The sequence below is a fragment of the Nanorana parkeri genome, unplaced genomic scaffold (genome assembly GCF_000935625.1).
Source record: "Nanorana parkeri isolate BGI_ZX_2015 unplaced genomic scaffold, ASM93562v1 scaffold570, whole genome shotgun sequence".
Lineage (NCBI taxonomy): Eukaryota > Metazoa > Chordata > Amphibia > Anura > Dicroglossidae > Nanorana > Nanorana parkeri.
Window position 1 is genome coordinate 326,444 of NW_017306838.1, and position 23,055 is coordinate 349,498.

Consider the following 23,055-nt stretch of genomic DNA (forward strand, 5'->3'; position numbering starts at 1 on the left):
GGGGTAGGAAAGGTGTGACACAAAAAAAAGGGGAGGTAGGAAGGGTGTGACACAAAGAGAAAGGGAAAAAAAGAGGGGGCTAGGAAGGGGGAAAATGAAGAAAAATCCACATCCCCTCTCCCGTCGGACATTGTAGACTTCCTGTCAGGAGGTAGCAGGAAACTGGGATAAAAAGTGGAGTACCGTGTGTCAAAAGTAGAGGATCTCAGTGGTCATGGGTGGCCAGAGTCATGAGTTTCCCTGGGGACTAGGTATTTTCAAATGTGGTCAAAGAGTTGTGTAGTCTTGCTGTAAGGTATTCCATGTTATAAATATCGTGGATAAGTATATAGTGCTCGTGTTAGATGGAGGTGTAGATTGTTGCCATTTCAGCGCTATTAGGCATTGCAGCACTCCAGACATGGTTAGATAATTTGGTAGAGTGCCTAATCAAGTAGACCAGGGGGACTAATAGATCCAACAAGGAATCAAGCAGGAATTTAGCCTGTTGCCAGAAAATACATATTTTGGGGCAGTCCCAGAAGATGTGTTATAAACTACCAGTATGGCTATTGTATCTCCAGCACGTAAGTGGAATCGCTGGATTGATTGAGTGAAGGATCTCTGTAGTATATTACCAGTGATATAGAAACATATATTGGTTCCCCTTATACAAGGTACATATAGCACTTCATTTTATTAATCAGGTGTTGCCGGGTGTGTCCAACTATTAATCTCCTGACTGCTGCACAACAGCCAGGCCGCAGAGAGCCAACCTGTCTACCGACCAAAATGCAAGATTCTAAATGGCTCCATCCTGGACTATGCCTTTGATCACCTTTGACTGCCTGTCACACTGCATAAAGAGCACTTAATCCACCTTATTCAATAAATAAAGAATGCTAATTGTCAAAAGAAACCTGTACTAATTATTATTTTTTTTCCCGCTGTTATGCTGAGTTCCATAATTTGAGTAATTGGCCCAGAAAAGGTATGCAGATCTTTACTCTGTCTTGACTTTCTGTACATTTTCAGGGCACTACCTCAAAGTACAGTAATACTAAACAGCCCATTGGAATTCATCTTGTATTGGCCTGAGTATAGCAATGTAAATTCTGATCACTGATCTTCTAATTGGAAGATGCATGATCCTACATCCACTATTAAAAAAAAGCATAATAAATCTGTTCTGACTACAGTAAACTGGTTGTTATAAATGTCTACCTTTTGTTCCCCATCTTTTAAATATTCCTGTTTGTTCTTTTCTCTCTGTGTTTTAGAATAACAATGTATTTTAGGTGCATATGACACATTTGTTGTGACCTTTTGCCTTTGCAGGATGAATGTGAAGGAGACTTAGCTGAGGCCATGCCAGCTCTGAAAGCTGCAATATCGGCTCTTGACACACTGAACCCTTCTGATATATCACTTGTGAAATCCATGCAGAATCCTCCAGCACCTGTGAAGCTGGTCATGGAAAGCATCTGTGTAATGAAAGCCATAAAGCCAGACAGAAAGCCTGACCCAGGTGGAACAGGTGAGAAGACCAATGTGTATGCTACATACTGAAACTTATTCTCATTTCTATCATTGATATTTCTTCATGGAAGGTTATAACTAAAGAGAGAAAATACTTGTTATGGATAATCATATTGAATAAGTGTCTCTCATGCACCTAAAAAAAATCTGGTTGCAACTCCTGAAATTCTCATGCAATTTTATCAAGCGTTTTAGTGGGTGCTAAACACAAACAGCTTCTCTATTTATGTATTGTATTGTCAGTAGGCCATTACATAACACTTTCAGGGACGTCCATTAAAATTTGCAAACCAAATTCTGAAGATCTTGTTTTTATGGTGCTGACATTCAGTAACAACTCAGCAAGTCATTGCTGAACTCACACTTCTTTTGAGAGGGGTTTGTATGCTAATTGAAAACCTGACAGGTTATATGAGATCTAAATCCTAGAACAAATATTGTATATATTACAGCTTACCAGTCTTTAGATGAGGTGGTTGTATTAATGTTATTATTTTCATGGTATTTTTTTTCTTAATTTTGGTGATTTCGATCTTATCAGTAACCCTTATTCTTTCCTAGGGTGACAACACTCACTCACTATACAGTATCAATAGTGGAGGAACAGCGTTGTCACCTTGATTTGGACTTAAAACCTCTCTCCTCATCCCCAAAACATAGGAGTGAGGTGTTCTGTAGTCCACAGAAAAGAACTAAAAAGGATAAACATTTTGTTGGGATTTCAGCCCAGAATTCAAAAGGTATTTTTCTGTACTTGAAGAGAACAAACAACGAATGCAGCCACCATATTGAAGGACTGTTAAGTTACAATATATCACATTTTTGTATTTGGGTCAAAACTATTCTTGAAGGTGTTGGTAGCAGAGGCGCAAATCTATTTGCTTAGCAAGGCTCACTTGCTGCAAAAGATGCCTACAATGGGAACACCCAACTTATACCTGCATCGATAGTTGACAAAGGGTTTGCAACCTTTTACGACTAATTGAACCCTTCCTGAATAAAACTGGATTTTCTGACTTCAATTGTGCAGTGTTTGTCTTAATTTTACATATTATTTGTGTTGTATGTATTTTCCACTAGAGGTGTTTTCTCAGGTGTGTTGATCATGTGCATGCCACATTTTTTCATTATATATTTCTGTTTGCATTAGGAAAAATGGTGGAAGACTTCTGGGGTCCCTCAAAAAAAATACTTGGAGACATGAAGTTTTTGGAAACTTTAAAAGTGTTTGATAAAGACAACATTGATCCTGCCGTTATGAAAAAGATCCGTGATAAATTTATCAATAATGAAGACTTCCAGCCATCTGTGATTAAGCACGTATCATCAGCCTGTGAAGGCTTGTGCAAGTGGGTCAGAGCTTTGGAGGTATATGATCGCGTGGCAAAAGTGGTGGCTCCTAAGCGTGTACGTCTTAAAGAAGCTGAGGCTAAGCTGGCTGTACAGATGGAACAGCTAAACACCAAGCGAGCTGAACTGCAGGCTGTGGAAGACCGTCTGCAAGCATTAAATGATGAATTTAATGCCATGAATAACAAAAAGGAAGAACTGGAAAAGAATATTGAAATCTGTTCTCAGAAACTGGTCCGTGCTGAGAAACTGATAAGTGGCCTAGGGGGGGAGAAAGATAGGTGGACAGAAGCTGCGCGACTCTTAGGAAATAAATACATAAATCTTACTGGAGATGTCCTTCTATCTTCTGGAACTGTGGCCTACCTAGGTGCTTTCACTGTAGATTATCGTCAAAAGTGTCAAAGTCAATGGCATGTATTGTGCAAAGAGAAGAAAATACCCTGCTCAAATAACTTCAGCTTCAGTAATACCCTGGGTGACCCTGTTAAAATCCGTGCTTGGCAGATAGCTGGTCTCCCAGTTGATTTTTTTTCAATAGACAATGGAATCATTGTCTCCAATTCCCGAAGGTGGGCTTTAATGATTGATCCTCAAGGACAAGCTAACAAGTGGATAAAGAATATGGAGAAAACCAATAAACTCTCTGTCATCAAGTTGTCTGATTCCACATACACAAGAACATTGGAGAATGCAATACAGTTTGGATATCCAGTTTTAATTGAAAATATTGGAGAAGAAATAGATGCTGTTTTGGAGCCTTTGCTTTTAAAACAAACTTTTAAACAGCAAGGGGTTGACTATATACGTCTTGGTGAAAATATTATAGAATATTCAAAAGATTTTAGGCTTTATATGACTACTCGATTAAGAAACCCCCATTATCTCCCAGAGGTGGCTGTGAAGGTGTGTCTTCTTAACTTCATGATTACCCCATTAGGTCTTCAGGACCAACTTCTTGGAATTGTAGCTGCAAAAGAAAAGCCAGAACTAGAGGAAAAAAAGAATCAACTAATTATTGAAAGTGCAGCCAATAAAAAGCAGCTAAAGGAGATAGAAGACAAAATATTAGAGGTACTGTCTTCTTCAAAAGGAAACATATTAGAAGATGAGACTGCTATCAAAGTGTTGTCCTCATCAAAACTACTTTCTGAAGAAATTTCAGAGAAACAGCAAATTGCTTCTGCCACTGAGAAGGAAATTGATGAGACTCGAATGGGATACAAACCTGTTGCCACTCATTCATCCATTGTATTTTTCTGCATTTCTGATTTGGCCAACATTGAGCCAATGTACCAGTATTCACTTACCTGGTTCATTAACCTTTATGTCCACTCAGTTGCCCATAGCGAAAGGAGTGAAGACCTAAATACCAGAATATCAAATATTATCCAGCATTTTACTAGAAGCATTTATAAGAATGTTTGCAGGTCTTTGTTTGAAAAGGACAAGCTCCTGTTCTCCCTTCTTCTGACCATTGGCATAATGAAAGGAGAAGATAAAATAGATGATGAAGTGTGGCGCTTCCTCTTGACTGGTGGAGTAGCACTTGATAACCCTTATCCAAACCCAGCTCCCCAATGGTTGTCTGATAAATCTTGGGCAGAAATTGTTCGAGCATCTAATCTTCAACCACTTACTGGCTTTATGGATCATTTTAAAAACAATATTCCAAGATGGAAGATGATCTATGACTCCCTGAAACCTCATGAAGAAACATTTCCAGATAAATGGCAGGAATTGACAGGAATAAATCGCATGGTGATACTCAGATGTCTACGCCCTGACAAAATGGTACCAGCAGTTCAGGAATTCATTGCGGAAAACATGGGCAAAGCTTATATTGAGCCACCAACATTTGACCTTGCAGGAAGTTATAATGATTCTAACTGTTGTGCTCCATTGGTTTTTGTGCTGTCTCCTGGGGCTGATCCTATGGCAGGTAAAAAATTAAGCATCGTTACATGTCTAGGCCAATGATCAATATTGTATCATACTGCAGTTAGTGGCTGACATACTCACATCTTTTAAAATGTGTGGGCTTTTTATACTTTTTAAAATTGAAAAGTGTTGCAGCAGTGTGGCATCCTAGTTCTGAGACCATGCTGTCACTGACAGCTCTGGCTTTTACGTAACCTATGATCGGGAACTGTTCTGTAATCATCACATGGGTTTGTTTACAAACAAGCCTGACAGCTTAGCTGTCATTGTTCCTCACAGAGAGAATCACGTGACAGGAGCAACTGGCAGGCTGAAACTACTATAGAGATATACAGGTATATACTTAAAAAAAATACTTTAAATAGTCAAGTTAACTAATGCATACTAACACTGCTAAATTTGCTCCAGGAATTCATGCATCAAAAACCCCTGGCCATGAAAGGGTAAAGACATGTATTATAACTGACATATTTAACATGTAGTTGGTAGGGTGAGTTGTATTATATTTAGAAAATACAACTGAATTCCAGTAGAGTAATCTCATAAAATAATATACCACATTTTTTTAATAAATCTTTTTATTCGTTTTAATATTTTTTTGCCAGTGTACAAAACAAGGCACACAGGGCTAAACCATGCAGGGAGTAACATAGTAACATAGTATTTGAGGTTGAATAAACACATAAGTTCATCAAGTCTAACCTATTCATCAAGTCCAAAAATATCTACAATCAATCAAGTGTACAACAATCTGCTATAATCAGAAAAAAGGAAGGGGTTTGGCTTGTGTGTCCTAACACTCAGGTGGGTTGGCACAGATAAATAGAAGAGAAGCTTCCAGACCATACCCAAGACAAAGCTCAAACTAGTGTCCCTAAGTCCCCCAAAAAAGAGGTAGGGGGAGGGGTCATTCATTTTCCAGGACAAATTAGTCAAGTGTTGAAACAAAACACCCACAACAGTGCTGCATTACATAGTAGGTAATCTCATAAGCAAGACATCATAGTATATAAGACATTCATCTTGAGACATCTGTAGCTGTGGACAGATCCAACCACGCTGCCCATACATTAAGGAATTTAGCTGCACTCCCTCTATTTTGATATGTATCCTGATATATTGTGATTAATTGGAGTTGATAAACTGCCTCCAAAATAGAAGTGATGGGGCATCCGATTTCTTCCAGCTCATATAGCCTTCCGAACACAGAAGAAAAGGAGGCCAAGTAGGGTCCTTTCAAATGTCGTGAGTGCCAGATCCCCCACCAGACCTAAAATACATAATATACCACTTTAAACAAAAAAACAACTTCTCTAAAAATGAATACTGCCCTCAATGCTGAAAAAACAGACAGATTTTTATCTATAATTAAATACCATCAAATTTGGTCTGATCCTAACTTCATTGTAAAGCATGACAATAACCCCAAACACACAGTGAAAAATCAAAAACGATCTGCAGTAAAAGTCTGGGACTGCTTGTAAAGGAAGCTAAAGTCTGCGGTGGAACTGTGGCATGTTCTCCAAGAGAGGTGGAACAACATACCACTCAATACCTTCATAAATTGCATGCAAGTGTTCCCTAATAGAATTGCTGCTGTATTTAATGGGATGTCACGCCAAATATTGATTTAACGTACGTTATTTTCGGTTTGCTGCACTTTCTGGGATGTTTTGATTAACAAAAACTATTAATAGTTTCATTTTTGAAAGCATTCCTGCTTCACAACATTTTTTCACAAGTGCCCCACACTTTTGCAGTACTGTGCATTCCAAATTTTATCAAACATTTTCACCTCACCTACTTCTGTTCTTTAGGTATTAGGATGTACAGTGCCATTTCAGTGCACTTGCTGAGAGATTAAAAAATAAGTGCTAGGTAGGAGGTTTTGCATGGTTGTAATGAAAAGCAAAGCATATCTGACATGTAGTATTAAACCCTATTCAACTGTGAGACCACATAGCAGAGATTCAAACTTTTCCCAGACATTTTATATCGGAAAACTGTAAGAGTTATTAAAGCCATGTGATGGTGAGAACCTTTTGCTGACAATAGAGTTAAAGGTATTTTTATAAATATATTAAAAATTAATACTGCTTTCAAAAATAATTTGAATACAGTTATAGTTAACGGAATAATAATAACAACACAATGCGTAATGCATTAATAGTAAAAACATGGCAGCAACTACCTTATCAATTATTAAAGTGTATGTAAACCCAAACCTGTTCTTTTTTTGTTATAATTCAAAATGGCTAGTGTAGCAATTATATATTTTATATTCATATTTAAGAAAACTGGAGTTCTACTTTAAACTTCAATATTTTCCATCTCTTAGGCTTGTTAAAATTTGCTGAAGACCTTGGCATGGGAGGGGAAAACATCCAGACCATATCACTTGGGCAGGGTCAAGGGCCCATTGCAGAAAGGATGATTAATCAGGCCATTAAGGATGGGACCTGGGTGGTCCTCCAAAACTGCCACCTGGCCACCAGTTGGATGCCCACTCTGGAGAAGATCTCTGAGGAAACTATCATACCAGAGAATACCAATGAGAAGTTCAGGTATGCACTCATAGTTTGTGCTATGTTACAGCAGTTGTAGACCAGTGGAGGAACAATTTAAAGGAGAACTATGGGGTCAGTGTTTTTCCCCATAGTTCTCCTTAGGGTAACGGGAGGACACAAACTAGCGTCCTCCCGTTACCCTAAGCTCAGTATACCGCGAGCTACAGCTCGCGGTATACTGAGACGCCGGAGCGGATCCCGACGTAGATGACGGGATCCGCCCAGCTGCGTGAGTGACAGCTGGCTCTGCCTATCTAGAGGCAGAGCCAGCTGTACTCGCCCCCTCCCCCGTCCGTTCCGCCAGTCAGCGCTGGCAGATCGGAGCGGGGAGAGGGGAATCCAGCCCTCCCCCTGTCACGGCAGAGAGCTGTGACAGGATCGAGAGGTGAGCGAACCTGGTATGTGTTCGCTCACCTCCCGATCTACTGAGCCGACCTGTGACAGTATCATTGTCACAGGTCGGCTAGAACTATGAGGTGAGTGGAAATCACTCATCTCATAGTTCTCCTTTAAACAGAACCTCTGAGCATAGAAGTATGGATGTTGCCTTTGCTGATCTGTTTTAAGGCTTTGCATAGGCACCGACACTGTTTCAGATACAGAAGCCAGTCACATGCAGTATGCTTTCTGGTGTTTCTAAGATTATTTGTGTTTGAGTTGCTTTGATGTATCTTTCATTTGTTAAGGACTTGCTTCAAGTTACCCCTGAATTGCAGAGAGTTACTTTGAGTTTTTGTTGCATTCATATTGTATTCTGTGAGGAAAGATGGGCAGCTCAGACACAAAATAAAACCTGTGCACATAAGGTGCCGGTTTCTTACTTGTTGCCCTGATCCAGACTTCACTACTTAGTGAGTAATACAGTATATCTGGAATATGTAGTACAGGAATTCAGACTCAAATTTAACCGGCCGCATGATTTGTCTAGACCTCAGCAGTAGCAGCTCCAGTATTTCTATTTTTACTATTTCAGTTTAACTGTGCTACATAAAAGTGATAAAATATTTTGTACTTTGTTATAACACCCATCTTTTCCACAAATATAATGCTGACCAATACAAAAGCAAGAACAAAAAGCAATCCCTGTTCCTGGAATATAAATAATTAGGAATAAGAAAATAAATGTCATTGCATTAGTAAAAGCCAACCCCTGCACTTCCCACTAAGCACCACCCATTTGGCTCCAACCCCTTGACAGAATTGTGTCATGTTAAAAACAGATGCACCCTTACTTTACTAGCAGAAAAAAAGGGTATGTGCTGCCATTCCTCCCTCAGGAGGCACAAATGAGTATTTGTACCTGAGCCACCTCCACAGTCCATGATCAGCTCACCCCTGTCTCTTTAGTCAATGGCCAAACCCTTTTCGCATCTTCTCCTAGTGGAAAATGTTTACGCCCTCTGTCAGGTTTTTATTACTGTCTGCTGGTGACAAGAAAGGTATTTTCTGTGAGGCAGACATCCTGTCTCTCCTTTCTTTTAGGTGTGAATCTTCCATATATTCGTTTGGGGAATGCACTAAGGGCTGGTGACAGTAACCAATGCCTTTCTACTAGATTTTTCAAAAGAATATATGGATAATGCACTACAGAGAGAGGAAACTGAATTTCAGATTACAACAATGCACTGGTGGTTTCTGTGGTAGCGATAAGGAGAAAGTACAGCAAAAAGCAGTCAGAACCTAACATTTAACATCCATCCTGCACCATCACCCAAAATCAGTGCAGTTTGGTAAGCGGCCAGCAGTGGCACTGTATAAATCTCAAAAAGAAATAGCCAGCACTCCCTAAACAACAATACATAGAGGTGTATTTATAAAATATTTTTAGAGGAAATGCCACATTATGGCCACAAGATGGAGTTGAGGAGCATAGGAAAGGAGTATTTATTATTGGTATAACAATCAACTTGGAAAGAAAATATTCTTAGAATATTCGCTTTTGCCTCTGTTTGCACAGAATGAATGTGTACGCAGCTTCGCAGGAAGAATGGCTCTACAATTTTTTTTTATAAATACACCCCATAGTGCCATAGTGTTGAACCTCTTGCCGTCCGCCCGTAGTAGAAAAACGGACGGACGGCACTGCTGCATCTGCGGGTTGCCGTCTCCAGACGGCAATTTTTTTTCTGCTTGCGCGCGCCCCCTAGCGGGCACGCACGGGCAGAAAAGACCCGACAATGCACACACCCGGTACCGGGTGTCACACATATAGGCGATCAGCGGGCCCATAGCCCGCCGATCGCCTATATGTGCAAGGCGTTTATCCCCTTTTACTACAAATCACCTCAGCATTAAGCTCTGCACGCTGATATGAAATAATTTTACATTCATAGTTAAACAAACATATTTTTCTTTTACTTACAATTATTGTTTTTCCACTTCCTGGTCCTCTTGAGCATATGTGAATTAATGTGCCCAAGCGTTGCCTCCTGGGAAGGTTACATCAGCAGTGCATTGCTGGGAAATCTCATTTGTAATCTTATGAGATCCCAGCAAAAGGCATTTTCCTTCCCTGAGATGATGTGCATGGTCACATGTGCCAATGTTCTAGGAAGTAAAGGGAGATACAACCCTTATTCCCAAAAAGTTGGGACGCTGTGTAAAATCTACATGAAAACAATGCAATAATGTACAAAACTCATAAACCCAGATTTTATTCACAATAGAAAATAGAAAACATATCAAATGTTTAAACTAAGAAAATGGACCATTTTAAGAAAAAAATTAAAGTATGTGTAAATGATTTTAAACCCCCTTCTTGTCCTGGCCATTTTTCAGTATTCAGCACTGCAGTACTTTGGCTGACATTTATTCCGTCATGCAACGCTGTACTGAAATACATTTTATACTGTTTTTTTGGGGACAGATAGAACTTTCCTTTGGTGGTATTTACTCACCACTGGGGGGTTTATTTTTTACTGTATGATGTAAAAAGTTCCAAAAATGTTGAAAAACAAAGTTTCCGTACATTATGTTATGAAACATTTATTATTATCCAATTTTTTGGTAAAATACAGGGTCACGTCGGGTAAAAAGACACCAAACATTGCGTCTGCGTAATCGCAAAAAAACTATCATGCCTAAAATCGACCATAGACAAAGCTTTTACTGCCCATCAGTTTAGTGTTATCAGTGATTAATGGCCCTAAAATTATTGCTCACACTCCCTCATTCGTGGCAATATATAACGTGGGGGCGTAATCGTTGTTTTAGCACGTAGGCACACCCGACGCGTATTTACATTTATATGTGCGTGCATGACTTATAACTTGGAATGTATTTATTTTTAATATGAGACAAAAAAATGTAAGCTTTTTTTTATACACTTAACTTTATTGCTATCACATAGGGGACTAACAAGCCCCCTATATGATAGCCAATATACAATGACAGGTCCTCTTTATAGAGGCATCAGGGGTCTTTAAGACCACCAATGTCACCCAGGGACCCCCAAAGAAGCTGATGAAGCAGAGATCTGCTTCACCAGCTTCTTCTCTGGCTATAGCAGCCAGAGAAATGACAGCTAAAAGCGGAAGTGAGGTAATAGACATTGCTTCCACCTGTAGAGAGAGAAGAGAGATCAGCAGTAGGGAAATGCTGATCTCTCCTCACTCGTCACTGGAAACAGCCAATGTGCCGGTCCCACAGGGGGGACAGCGGAGCCTGGGATAACCAGCAGTGGTGGGGCAGGGGAGGGGGGCCTCATTAGTGTCATACAAGCAATCGGCCGGCTGTAGATCTGGCCGAACGTTTGCAAACGTTTGCTGGGAAAAGTCCGTAGTCCGCTCGTGTTTTCCCAATGTGCGGATGGCATCTGGTTAAAGATTACCAGTACTGCATTTCTAAAGGTGTATTTGTTGTCATTTCAAAGATGTGGGTACAGATCCTCTTTAAGTAGTGCTGGCTATTTTTTTTTTTCTTTGAGCAGTAAAAACCTACCAGTGGACCTTTTTTTCACTCTATCCAAATCTAGGGAAAAAAAGTGGGATTATGTTTAATAATGTATTGCTTTTTTCTAGGGAGAGTATGACCTAGTTTAAAAATGTTGCTTTAGGGCTTTTGCTGGCAATTAAAACAAGACTTGTATAATAGTAAGTGGATGTCTTGAACTTATTAATGAAGCTACAGATATTTTGTGATGATTTGCAGCACAAGCAAACCATAGAAGATATTAAAAGAGGAATTCCTCTCAGCATTATCTATGTTAAATATGATCACATGACAGCAGCACATTATTTTATAAAGAAGTGTAACCATTTCTGTGAATAAAATTATTTTACTTGGTCAGAGCCGTAGCTAGCTCCTTTTGTGCCTGAGGCAAGAACAGAAAATTGTGCCCCCCCTTACCCACAGGATTGTTACCCTGACCTGACTGCCAGCAGTAGGTTCCCCCTTAATTATTCCGGGTTTAGATTGTTGTGGAATCTTCAGATGTACCATGTGGCAGTTGGCGTGGATGGGGAGGGAAACCATGCAGTACGTGTGAGGAGGGGACCATGCAACTAAGGGGGGGGGGGATCATTAACACAAGTTGGGGCCAAGCAGTACATGTTGGTAGACCACACAGCACAGGTAGGTGGGAGAGGGAACCATACAGTACAGATACTTACCTCCCAACTTTTTTTGAAATGAAAAAATGAGACACCGTCCAGCACAAGCTATTAGGCAATGGCCAAGCCCCCATTTAGGTAGAACTTCAAGAATTTATGTGCCAAAAATTATTTGGGGGGGCTCATCGATCAGGGGCTCATCGATGTGACAACATCACATTACAAATGGCATGTGAACACATGGGAATCTGTATAGGTGCCGCCCACAGCCACGCCTCCCATCATCAGTAAGCGCTCTCCCCTTAGTCACACCCCCGGTCGGTACTGCCCCGCCCATGACATCATGCCCAGCCGGTTGCTAGGAGACAGAAGGATGGTGAGGAGAGTGGAGTGGTTAGCTCTGTGGTGGAAGGGCAACGGTAGCAGTGAGTGCCTCTCCTGGCTGAGTTCCAGCTGTTTCCTGTAAGCTAAAGGACCAGAGAGGGTCCTGCATATCAGTGGAGGCGGGTTGGCGGGCAATGCCCATAATCATTGGACCGAGCGAGGGACGGCAGATAGTGCGGGGTGTTTGCTGGTCACAGAGGGGGAAGGGAGCTCCATATTTATAATTGCACTACTAAACAGGACATTTCAGTGCTGTGTTCACTGAAAACAGGTCCTGCCCTGGCTGCACCCCCTTGCAGCTGTGCCCAAGGCAAGTGCCTCACTCGCCTCACCCTTCCTACGGCCCTGTATTTGGTGCTCACATGCCTCTCATTGTCAGGTACATCTGGTAAAACTTGGGACTTATTGTTTCTAGCCACTTCTGCTTTTATGTGTGTGTCATAGCTAAGCAGTTCTGGTTCAGGAAATACAAAGTTTACTCATGATACAGTCAGATCTTTCTTGCTTTGTGATGCTTGCTGTGAGCCAGGATAACATAAATGATAAAGTCTGCACATATACAGAGCCTGAATCTGTGCCTTTAAAACAACATGACTATTTCTTAATCAGACCAATGTTCTTCTCTGTTCAGTAGACATTTATTAGTGTATATAGTAAATTAGGTGTGCTTGTAATTATGATACCATACTAGTTATGCAATTGCCTTCTCTGGTCTAGCTAGGAGAAGGGAGGTACTCCAGCAGGTGGAGAGGGTAAAAAGACAGAAAAGCCAAGGAAGAGAAGGGAAATATAGTGTAGTAGTTTCAAATTATGTAAAGGTATTGTTTGGTGAAACAAGACAGGGAATATAATACAGTATTCACACCTCTTGCTGGACACCAGTTTCTAGCGATTTCCAGTGGATTTCCAATTAAAAGTTGAGTCTAGGAGTAATAGATCTTTTGCTTCCAGACCTAACTCTGAAAATATAGTTTAGCTATTTACATTCCTCTCACTTCGGTGATTTCCAATGCCTAGGAATCACTGTATTTGCCGCATTGAGCAGATGAATTGGTAGGGAATGTTTTGAAATGTGGAGAGTGTCATCAAAGTGGAACAATAGGAGACATGCAGGGGAGAATTCAGGCGAGACACCCGTGATATTTTGCAATATGGCGTGAACCTCTGTCCAAAATGGTGAGATCAGTGGGCATGACCACCAAATATGGAAAAGTGTACCTAACTCTTGGTTGCAGCGCCAGCAGGTATCAGGGGTGTCTGGGTAGATGGATACGGTGAAGTAGGACTGGGGTTTTGTACCATCGTGCACAAATTTTGTAGTTGGTCTCCTGAATTTGAACGTTTAGGGAACCCTTCAGCAACAACGAGTCCATGCGTTCCCATTGCTGTGTGGAGAGTGTGATGGACAAATCTTGTTCCCACAATTTTGTGGAGGGCATCTGGGTGAGAGTAGAGGGGTCATTCAGGATGGAGTACACCTCTGATATTGTATGGGTCACCCTCTGGGAAGAGATGCAAAGCTACTCGAATGGGCTCCGGGAACGGGAAAAGAGGCCTCTAGTGGCGCTGGAGTTAAGGAAATGTCAAATTTGTAGATAGGACCACAATGGAATGGATGAGGGTGGGTTTTTGGTGTTTAGGTCTGTGAGGGTACGGAATTCCCCCTGAGGATCAAAAAACATGTGAGCATTCGGGGAGGCATCGGGTGACCATTGGCGCAGAAAGGATAAGTGAAGACCGGGGGGAAAGGTTGGGTTCATGCGGACCGATGTAAGGGGATCTGGAACAGAGGAGAGAGAAGTTCTGGTATTCACGGTGGCCAAGATATGCAGCAAAGCTCCTACCCTTGGGTGATTTAGAACCTGGGTCGGGAGATGGGTTCGATGTAACCAGGGCCAAGAGCTGATGGGTATATCTGTCAGATTGAGCAACAAGATAGGGCGGTAGTTAGCGCACAGGGAGGTATCTTTACCAGGCTTCGGTATGACCGTGACATGTGCTTCCAGGAGGTGAGGGGAGTCATGGGGTTGGTTTGAGTAGGAATCAAAAGCCGCTAGAAAGTGTGGGGCTAACGTTTCAGGGAAGGTTTTGTAGTATAGGGATGTAAATCCATCCAGCCCAGGGCTTTTCCCAGATTTGAGTTGTGAGATGGCAGTCAGCACTTCTTGTAATGTTATCGGGGTTTCAAAGTCCACTACCTGTCCTTCAGACAGAGGAGGGGAGCTATGTTGGGCTAGGAAAGTCTGGATGTCGTGTAGATGAGCCTCTTGGGAGGGCACCGAGGGATTAGGAGGAGCTAGACTATAGAGATGCTTATAAAAATCTCGAAATTGGGATGCTATGTTTGGCGTGTCTAGGGATTTAGTCCCGTCTCCCCCTATGATGTGGTGTATAGTGCGAGAGGCCGTCTGTTTTTTTTAGGGCCCGTGCCAGGAATTTACCCGATTTATTGCCATGCTCATAGTAAATTTTGCTGCGGGCCAGGAAGCCTTTCGCGTACCCTCCTGCAGGAGATGAAGGAGATCATTACGGGTCTGGGTCAGTTCTGTTAAGTGAGATAGAGTTAGGGATCTTTTGTGTAGCTTCTCCAAAGTGGCAATGCATGCCAGCAGAGAGGAGCACTGGGATTTATGTTGCCGAAGGATATGGGCTTGCACCCGAATAAGTTCCCCTCTGATGACACTCTTGTGCGCTTCCCACGCGGAAGTCGAGCATGTGTCTGAATTGAGGGAGAAATATTTGGTGAGCTTGTGTTGGATCTGGGAGACATAGATTGCTTCCCCTAAGACCGAGGGGTTCAGTTTCCATAATCTAGAGTGGATGGTCCGAAAGGACCATAGGCTCAATTGTGGCTCCCGCTAGGTTAGGCAGGTCTCTCTGGGACAGGAAGAAGAAATCTTATCTGGAGTAGCTCGAGTGCGGATGGGAGAAAAAGGTGACATCTTTCACCGTGGGGTGGAGGAATCGCCACGTGTCATGCAGATTCAGAGATGTCAGAAGCTTTTTGATCAGTCTCAGGCATCGGAAAGGTAACGCTGAGCTACCCAATGATGTATCAAGGAGAGGATTTAAGGGAACGTTGAAGTCGCCCCCTAGGATGAGAAGTCCTTCCGCAAAATCTCGGATTCGGGAGCAAGCCTCTTGGAAGAAGTGGACTTGCCTTTTGTTTGGGCAGTATATGTTGATTATAGTCACTTATAGTCACTGGGGTGTTATTCAGTGTGCCTTTAAGCATTAGGTATCTGCCGTCAGGGTCAAATAGTTGGTCTATGAGTTGAAAGTTGGCCCGGGAGGAGAATACAATTGAGACCCCTGTGGCTTTGGAGGTTGGATTGGTGGAGTGAAACACCACTGGGTATTGTCGGGAGCGAAAAGTTGGTATTGCGTCACTTCGAAAGTGCATTTCCTGTAACAGGATTACCTGTGCTTTGTGGTGGGAGAAAGCTCTGAGAAATTGAGATCTTTTTTCCGGGACATTCAGACCTTTGGCGTTGATAGATAAAAGCTTACAGGTAAGGGGAGCGATAGGAAGGTTAATGGATGTCGGCTCTATGGGAGCTCTAGGATAATAAGTGGGCCGAGCCAGTTTTTTTTTAACCTTGCTGGAAAACCAAACGTAAGTTAATAAAGTAGGAATTGCTGCTGGGGAGTAGAGTTCTGTCTGTGTATATGATAGAAAAGCTGTGTTGGAAACTGCTGCCCAAGAGGCTGATAAGACTGTGTTAGTACCCCTGTGTGGGGAGACTTTATGCTGAGGTCTCCATCTGTACTGTCATATGTTTGTGCTAATCCCCCACAAAGCATTAGTATAAAAAAACTGAAATATGTTTGGTTACTAGACTCCACAAATCAATTTACAAATGCTGTTACCAAAAATTAGATTTTATTATAGGGGCAAATTAGATATTATTGATGTGCACTGCGTAAATTGTCGGCACTATATAAATACCAATAATAAATAAATAAATATTAATGATTTATCTTGCAGGCTTTGGTTAACCAGTTATCCTTCGGACAAGTTCCCTGTAAGCATCCTGCAGAATGGCATAAAAATGACCAATGAACCCCCTAAGGGTCTGCGGGCCAATCTGCTGCGATCATACCTGAACAATCCCATATCTGATCCTGTCTTCTTCAGCAGCTGTCAAAAACCCAGGATGTGGCAGAAACTCTTATTTGGCTTGTGTTTCTTCCATGCTTTGGTTCAAGAAAGAAGGACCTTTGGCCCATTAGGTAAGAGGATTTACGTGAAAACTGTACTGTATTTCCAGTGAATATTCATTTTGAGCTATTATTGTAAATGTTTTCCAAAAACAATTGTGACACGATTTCTTTTGCTACACCATGTTTTATTAACTATATTTTATGTGGAGAATGGTAGTTTGTCTCGGTCATCATTCTTATATCTACAGTGTGCTAACATCTATTAAAAAAAACACCTGCACACAAACCACAGTCGTTTACCTATTCCCAATGCCTAAAGGTGGTCACTAGTTTACACCTCCATGGTTTGATATACACCAGGTACCAGGCACCAGGTAATATGTCATGCTATATGAGTCTCATGTGGTCCTTATTGCATATAAAAGTCACATTGAGCTTGTATAGTAAAGAGAAAACGAGACAGGTCTTGAGAACCAGAACTAGGAAAGGGGGTGCATTAAGAAGGGGTAGGCACAGAGCCACCAAGAAAAGAAACCACAATTAAAAAAGATAGTGGGGTGTGCAGTTTCATCCGATAGTTATATATGGGTGTATAATACCATTTTAGGCCAGCTCTATATTGACGATACAGGTTTGGTGCTGTATTCCCACTTGGTGAAATATGAGTTCTTCAATGCTGTGCACACGCTACCAGCTCTATATTCCTATTCATGGTGGTACAGGCACAGACAAGCTAGAGTATCTCAAGATCACCAGGAGAGGAGTAGGATGGTTACATAGTTACATAGTGTTCAACCTATAGAGATAAGATGAGAAAAAAGAAAGAAAAACCTAAAACAGAATGTTTTGCCCACAGTTAACCACTGTTGATCCAGAGGAAGGCAAAAAAAATTCCCCTATAAAGCATGGCTCAATTTGCTTCAATATGGGAAAACAAATTCCTTCATGATCCCATAAGGCAATCGGATATTCCCTGGATCAACAATATCTGATGCTTAATATACCTATAAGAACTCAATATCCAGTAATATTCTGTGTATTTAGGAATACATCCAGATTTTGTTTAAAACAATTAACTGAGCTAGCTAGAACTAGCTCCTGGGGGAGTCTATTCCACATTTTCACAGCTCTAACTGTGAAGAATCCTTTTCTTATGCAAAGGTTAAACCTGTTTTCCTCCAGACGCAAAGAGTGCCCCCTTGTCCTTTGCAGTGACCTTAAAGTGAATAATTTGGCACCAAGCTCACTATATGGATCATTTATGTATTTATACATGGTGATCATGTCCCCCCTTAACCGCCTCTTCTCCAGAGAGAACAAATTCAGGTCAGTTAATCTTTCCATATAGCTGAGCTCCTCCATGCCTCTTATGAGTTTAATCGTCCTTCGCTGCACTTTCTACAGTTCCACAACATCGTTTTTGTGAACTGGTGCCCAAAACTGAACTGCATATTCCAGATGAGGTCTTACTAATGCTTTGTACAGAGGTAGGATTATGTCTCTATCTCTGGAGTCTAGACCCCTTTTAATACAAGAAAGTATTTTGCTTTGCTTGCTTTAGAAACTGCGGCTTGACATTGCATGTTATTATTCAGTCTATGATCTACCAGAACACCCAGATCTTTCTCCATCATTGACTCCCCCAAACATACTCCCCCTAGAGTGTATGACGCATGCATGTTTTTAGTCCCCAAGTGCATAACTTTACATTTCTCAACAATAAACCTCATTTGCCAAATAGATGCCAATCACACAGTGCATTCACGTCTGCTTGTAGGTTGGAGACATCCTGTAAGGACTGTATTCCACATAACTTGGTGTCATCTGCATACACAGAAATAGTACTTTTAATCCCAAACTCTATATCATGGTAGGCTGGTATAATTTGGAGTTGTATATGCTGGGTTTACTTTCTGTTTAAATGGGGTTTTTACCATTCCTGATGTGTATAATGTGTTCCTGAAGATACAGATTTCCATTGTGCTTAACCAGAAATATTCTATTTTTAGCAGAGAGCATATACAATTTATTAACCAGTTGGATGCTTCCTTTTCACACAAGCATGGGACAGATCTGAGATTGGATCTCTGTAGCGTCTAAATTCTCCTGTCTGTGTGGGATCAGACAACTTGACCCTGCCTGGGAGCCAGCATCTTTTAAATACTGCACTGTCATTGGTACCTGGCCATATAGAGCAGTGCACTGTGAAAGGAAATGTACAGACCATTAGTCTCTACCGCTAGGTGCTGGCAAATGTGCAGTATTGCAGAGACTGGTTAATTTAGGCAAGAAGTCTCATCTTTTTTTTTTTTTAAAGAGGAGGGTGAAGGGTGGGCATATGAATCAGTTAGAAAATGTTTGAATCGTGGGTGAAAGTTATGTGACTTGTGTGAAAACATGTATAATTAGACCCCTGTCTAATAATGGGGGAAGTATCAGCTGATACATTTAGTGATACTATTTAGATTTACAGTATCTATTTAGATACTTCTTTTTACAGAAGCCAAAAATAACTGGTATATTAAAACTGAACTCCAGCCTCACCTTCCGTCTCGCAGAGATGTACCGACTCCTCTCCTTTACTGAAATTGCTTACTCCGATTTCACTGCAAATTGTAATCTTTTCATAGTATGCATTAGGATATGCAACAAGTCAGATAGAACCACCTCATTTCCTGGCTCAAGGACGTCCAGCATCAACTAGAACTTTCCTCCCCAGGCCTGACTGTCCCTGGCCCGTCACTTTCATTCACTAAATTCCAGTTATTTCAACCATGGAACTTAAAGTTGGCCATACACTGTGCTAATTTCATCAATCAATCACCAATCAGCTGCAGTAACTGTTCAAGTATTCTGACAGCGGCACACTCACACAAAGGACACCGCGGGAGATTCATCCATCTAAGCTGTTCAGTGTGGATGGAGGAGTCTGTTGTATTTTTTTAATTTAACAGTGTATGACCAGCTTTAGCATCACAAGGAGGGGGGTAGTTACATGGTGCAATCAACATGCAAAAGCAACCTGCATCAGAACCCTGGCAGCCCTTCCCAATTAATCAAATAGAATGTTTTTGGGTTGCGGGATGAAACCAGAGAAACCTGAGGCGTTAACCCACATAAATACAGAGAGAAACCAAATGAGTGTCAGACAGTTTGTGACAGAATTAACACTGGCGAAAGGATAGCTTTTCATCAAAATCAGACATCATTTCACTCTAAGGAAAGGTAAAACTCATAGCTGGAAAGGGCTGTGAATTATAATGTATTGTAAGCAGGTGGAAAAGGCCAATCCTTATTCAGCTGCTCATAACACATGATTTTTGTACTTCCTATTCAAAACACAGTACATTTGTATTTACACAAAGCTTTAAATAGGATATCTAAAATGTGGTCTTCTTCATGTGCATCTGTTTGAAGGCTTGCTTTTTGGTGTAATTATTTTTACAATTGTAATTTTTTCTTTTACATTCTAACAGGCTGGAATATCTTGTATGAGTTCAATGAGTCTGACCTGAGAATCAGCATGAGACAGATTCAGATGTTCCTCAATGAGTATGAAGTAGTTCCATTTGAAGCTCTTACTTACCTGACAGGTAATCCACAGCAGCAGTCCAAAGTTCCATGTTAATTTAGCAACCCTGTGTGTATTACGTACATATGAAATATATGAACCTATATGGATGTCTGCCCTACTGATCCCATTCTCCTTTCCCCCTTATTGTTAGGATCATTTGGATTTACCTGTAACATTCACTTTAACAATGTGTTTATTGCTGAATATTTAGGGCTTAACTCTCTAGTTTTATCCCTTATATTGTGGGTTTTACGGTAAGGGGGAGGCCCCTGCTCCTTATATTGTGGGTTTTACACTAAGGAGGAGGCCCCTGCTCTTGCTATAAGTGATGTACACACATGCCCGTTTTTGAGGGTTTTATGTGAGTACCTTTTTGTTAATAAAGAATTGCTTATCTGGAGTATTACTGGGTCTGCATAGGATAACATAGACAACGGTACTCCAAGTAATGAATCAATGGCGTCTGTTTATAGACGCATGAAACATAGCACAATGCATCAAAAAGCATTTTTTGATGCATTGTGCTATGTTTCATCCGTCAATAAACAGACGCTAGTGATTCATTACTTGGAGTGCCGGTGTCTATGTTATCCTATGATTATAGACGGTTGCCATCCGTTTACTGCCGCACCACCCGTCTTTTATATGGAACAGCGGTTTTGAGTGTGATGGGTTCAAGGACTGTATACTGGGTCTGCATGGTGAAGGATTTGAAGAGACTTCTTATCGGTGGCTTTCTTAGTGTGGAAAAGGATTTCCACTTTTAGATTGGTGGCTGCTTGATAGTGTGGAAAAGGATTTTAACATGTGGATAATATTAGATATGTGTTCACTATACCTTTGAACTTTTTTGCACTTTATTTTGTGTCCTATGATTGTTGAGATAGCTTCATACACATATGTATCTTTTGTTTGCACTTTTGAATTCTGCTGCACTTTACTATAGTTATTAAGGATTTGTATCCATTTGAGCTTTAGATTTTTCACGTGGATGAGATTACGTGTGCCTTTCCCTCAATCTATTTCCCACAATGTACAATGTACCTGTTTGATTTACACATTATTTCATAACACAGTTTTATCTTTTTTAATAGCTCGGCACATATATATATTTGTTTATTTTATTCTTCTGTGGATTAACACTGTTAATTGTGTAAGCATGGAACATGTTAACATTGTAGTTGTGTTCAAATCAGGACTTGAGACAGACAAATACAATTCTACTTTTAAAGACCAATTCTGTTTCACTTTTGCAAAATTAGTTTCTTTCTCCTCCCTTAAGGGACATAGGATTCAGGCATTCAGAGACAATTGGGTTATACTGCAGCTGGCCAACCAGGTACAACCCCTCCCACTCCCATTAGGCTTTGTTTTTTTGCTGGTGTCCCAGGAGGATGGACAACTTTTTTTTAAAGAAAAGTTTACGTTTTGTAACTAGCCATTTTCTCCTTTTTAGAGAAAATTTGTTCTTCAATCAGGACTTTTAATACCTGCTGCTGAGCTGGTCTTTTTATGCCGCTATCCAGATCCTCAGCAATAGAATTGGAGGCTGTACCCCACTGGACTGAAGATTTCATAACCTGCTTGGAATGTGACCTTTGGGCATTGGCCTTTGCTTGTAGTGCTTTCCACACCTATGTGTACTGTGTTAGACGCACAGTGATTTCCAGCAGTGGCACAGCCTCTGGTGACCTCAATCATCACGGAGGAAACAGAAGTCTTGCCATGGCCATCGTACATGGAAGGCTTACTTTGCTTGATGCGAGGAAATAACATTTCACCTCAGAAATACATTGTGGGAAGCATCCTATGCTTTCTGCAATCGAGCTGGATCATCATTTGGCCTTGAGTACCATTAAGGGGCAATTCTTAGCCCTTATGATCTTATTTCTAAGACTGCTAGCCTTTTAATCATTAGTTAAGACTTTTGTACATGTCTTTCATGTGGCCTCTCCTGTACAACCACATATGACTCCGTGGGATTTGGATCTTTTCATGGCAACAAGGAATGAAACCTTGTGATTGAGAGTGTAAGGTTAAAAATCTTCAATGGGTTTGAAAGGCAGTCTTTGAAGTCAAAGGGGTTGATTTACTATAGCATGATCTATGGGTGGAATCTAAACACCTTTGTAGTGTGTACAAACCCAGCAGGTTTGTTGTGCAAAGCCAAGCATGAATTGCAAGGTGATGTTGTGTAAATTAGCTCTATGTTGTGTTGCTTGCGTTGATGAATGCAGGAATGTAAATGCATGAGCTAACCATTTTTGTCTAAACTGTGAAGCAGCATTATATATGCATCATGTGCATGATTTTTCCATATATGGCATTAGTGGAAATATGCTTTTAGAGACTTTTTGGTTGATAAATAAGTTTTGCTGTGTGAAAATCACACGCACCTGGTGCGTGCGTGTGTTTAGGTTAGTAAATCACCCCCAAAGACTGCCTTTCAAACCCATTGGAGATATTTAACCTTACATTCTCAATCACAAGGTTTCATTCCTTGTTGCCATCACTTTTGTGAGGCATGTATCTTAGCTGGCAGGCCTGTCCTACAAAGAATCCTATTTGGTCCCACACACAGAGAAGGTGACATCGAAAGCTAGCGCCTCCTTCTTTAAGGTGGTTTCGTCTTTTCACTTCAACCAGGACAGTGTCCAGCTCCAGTACATAAAAAGGAAATTTCTCTTCACTGCCTGGATGTAGTTCATGCAGTGCAGGTAAAGGGTAACCAGCTTCTTACTCCACAACTTAGATCATTTATCAAGCTTATAGCCATAAATACTAGATTCCACCTTTTTCTGTTAAAGTGTACTTTACTGGATCGCTTAACGGTTCTTAGGCATTTTGGCATCAGGCACGTGTTTCCCATATTTGCAAGACTGCTACCTGGTCTTCTGTTTACACATTCTCTGATGGATGGGGGATGTTTAGACCATATGTGATGTCCGTTTCGGGCTTAAGGTCCTTCAGGCAGCAGTTTAACTGTTTTGTTATGTGGGCCTGTTAG

The 23,055-nt window shown here is 41.1% G+C and overlaps 1 protein-coding gene across 1 annotated transcript in view; it reads left to right on the forward strand.

Annotated features, from left to right (window-relative positions):
• DNAH3 (dynein axonemal heavy chain 3) overlaps nt 1-23,055 on the forward strand; it is a 239,155-nt gene that overhangs the window by 174,528 nt on the left and 41,572 nt on the right. Inside the window, 5 exon segments of the mRNA XM_018562281.1 lie at nt 1,318-1,516; nt 2,669-4,810; nt 7,148-7,373; nt 16,299-16,543; nt 19,951-20,067. Of these exon segments, the coding sequence (XP_018417783.1) occupies nt 1,318-1,516; nt 2,669-4,810; nt 7,148-7,373; nt 16,299-16,543; nt 19,951-20,067 (2,929 nt within the window).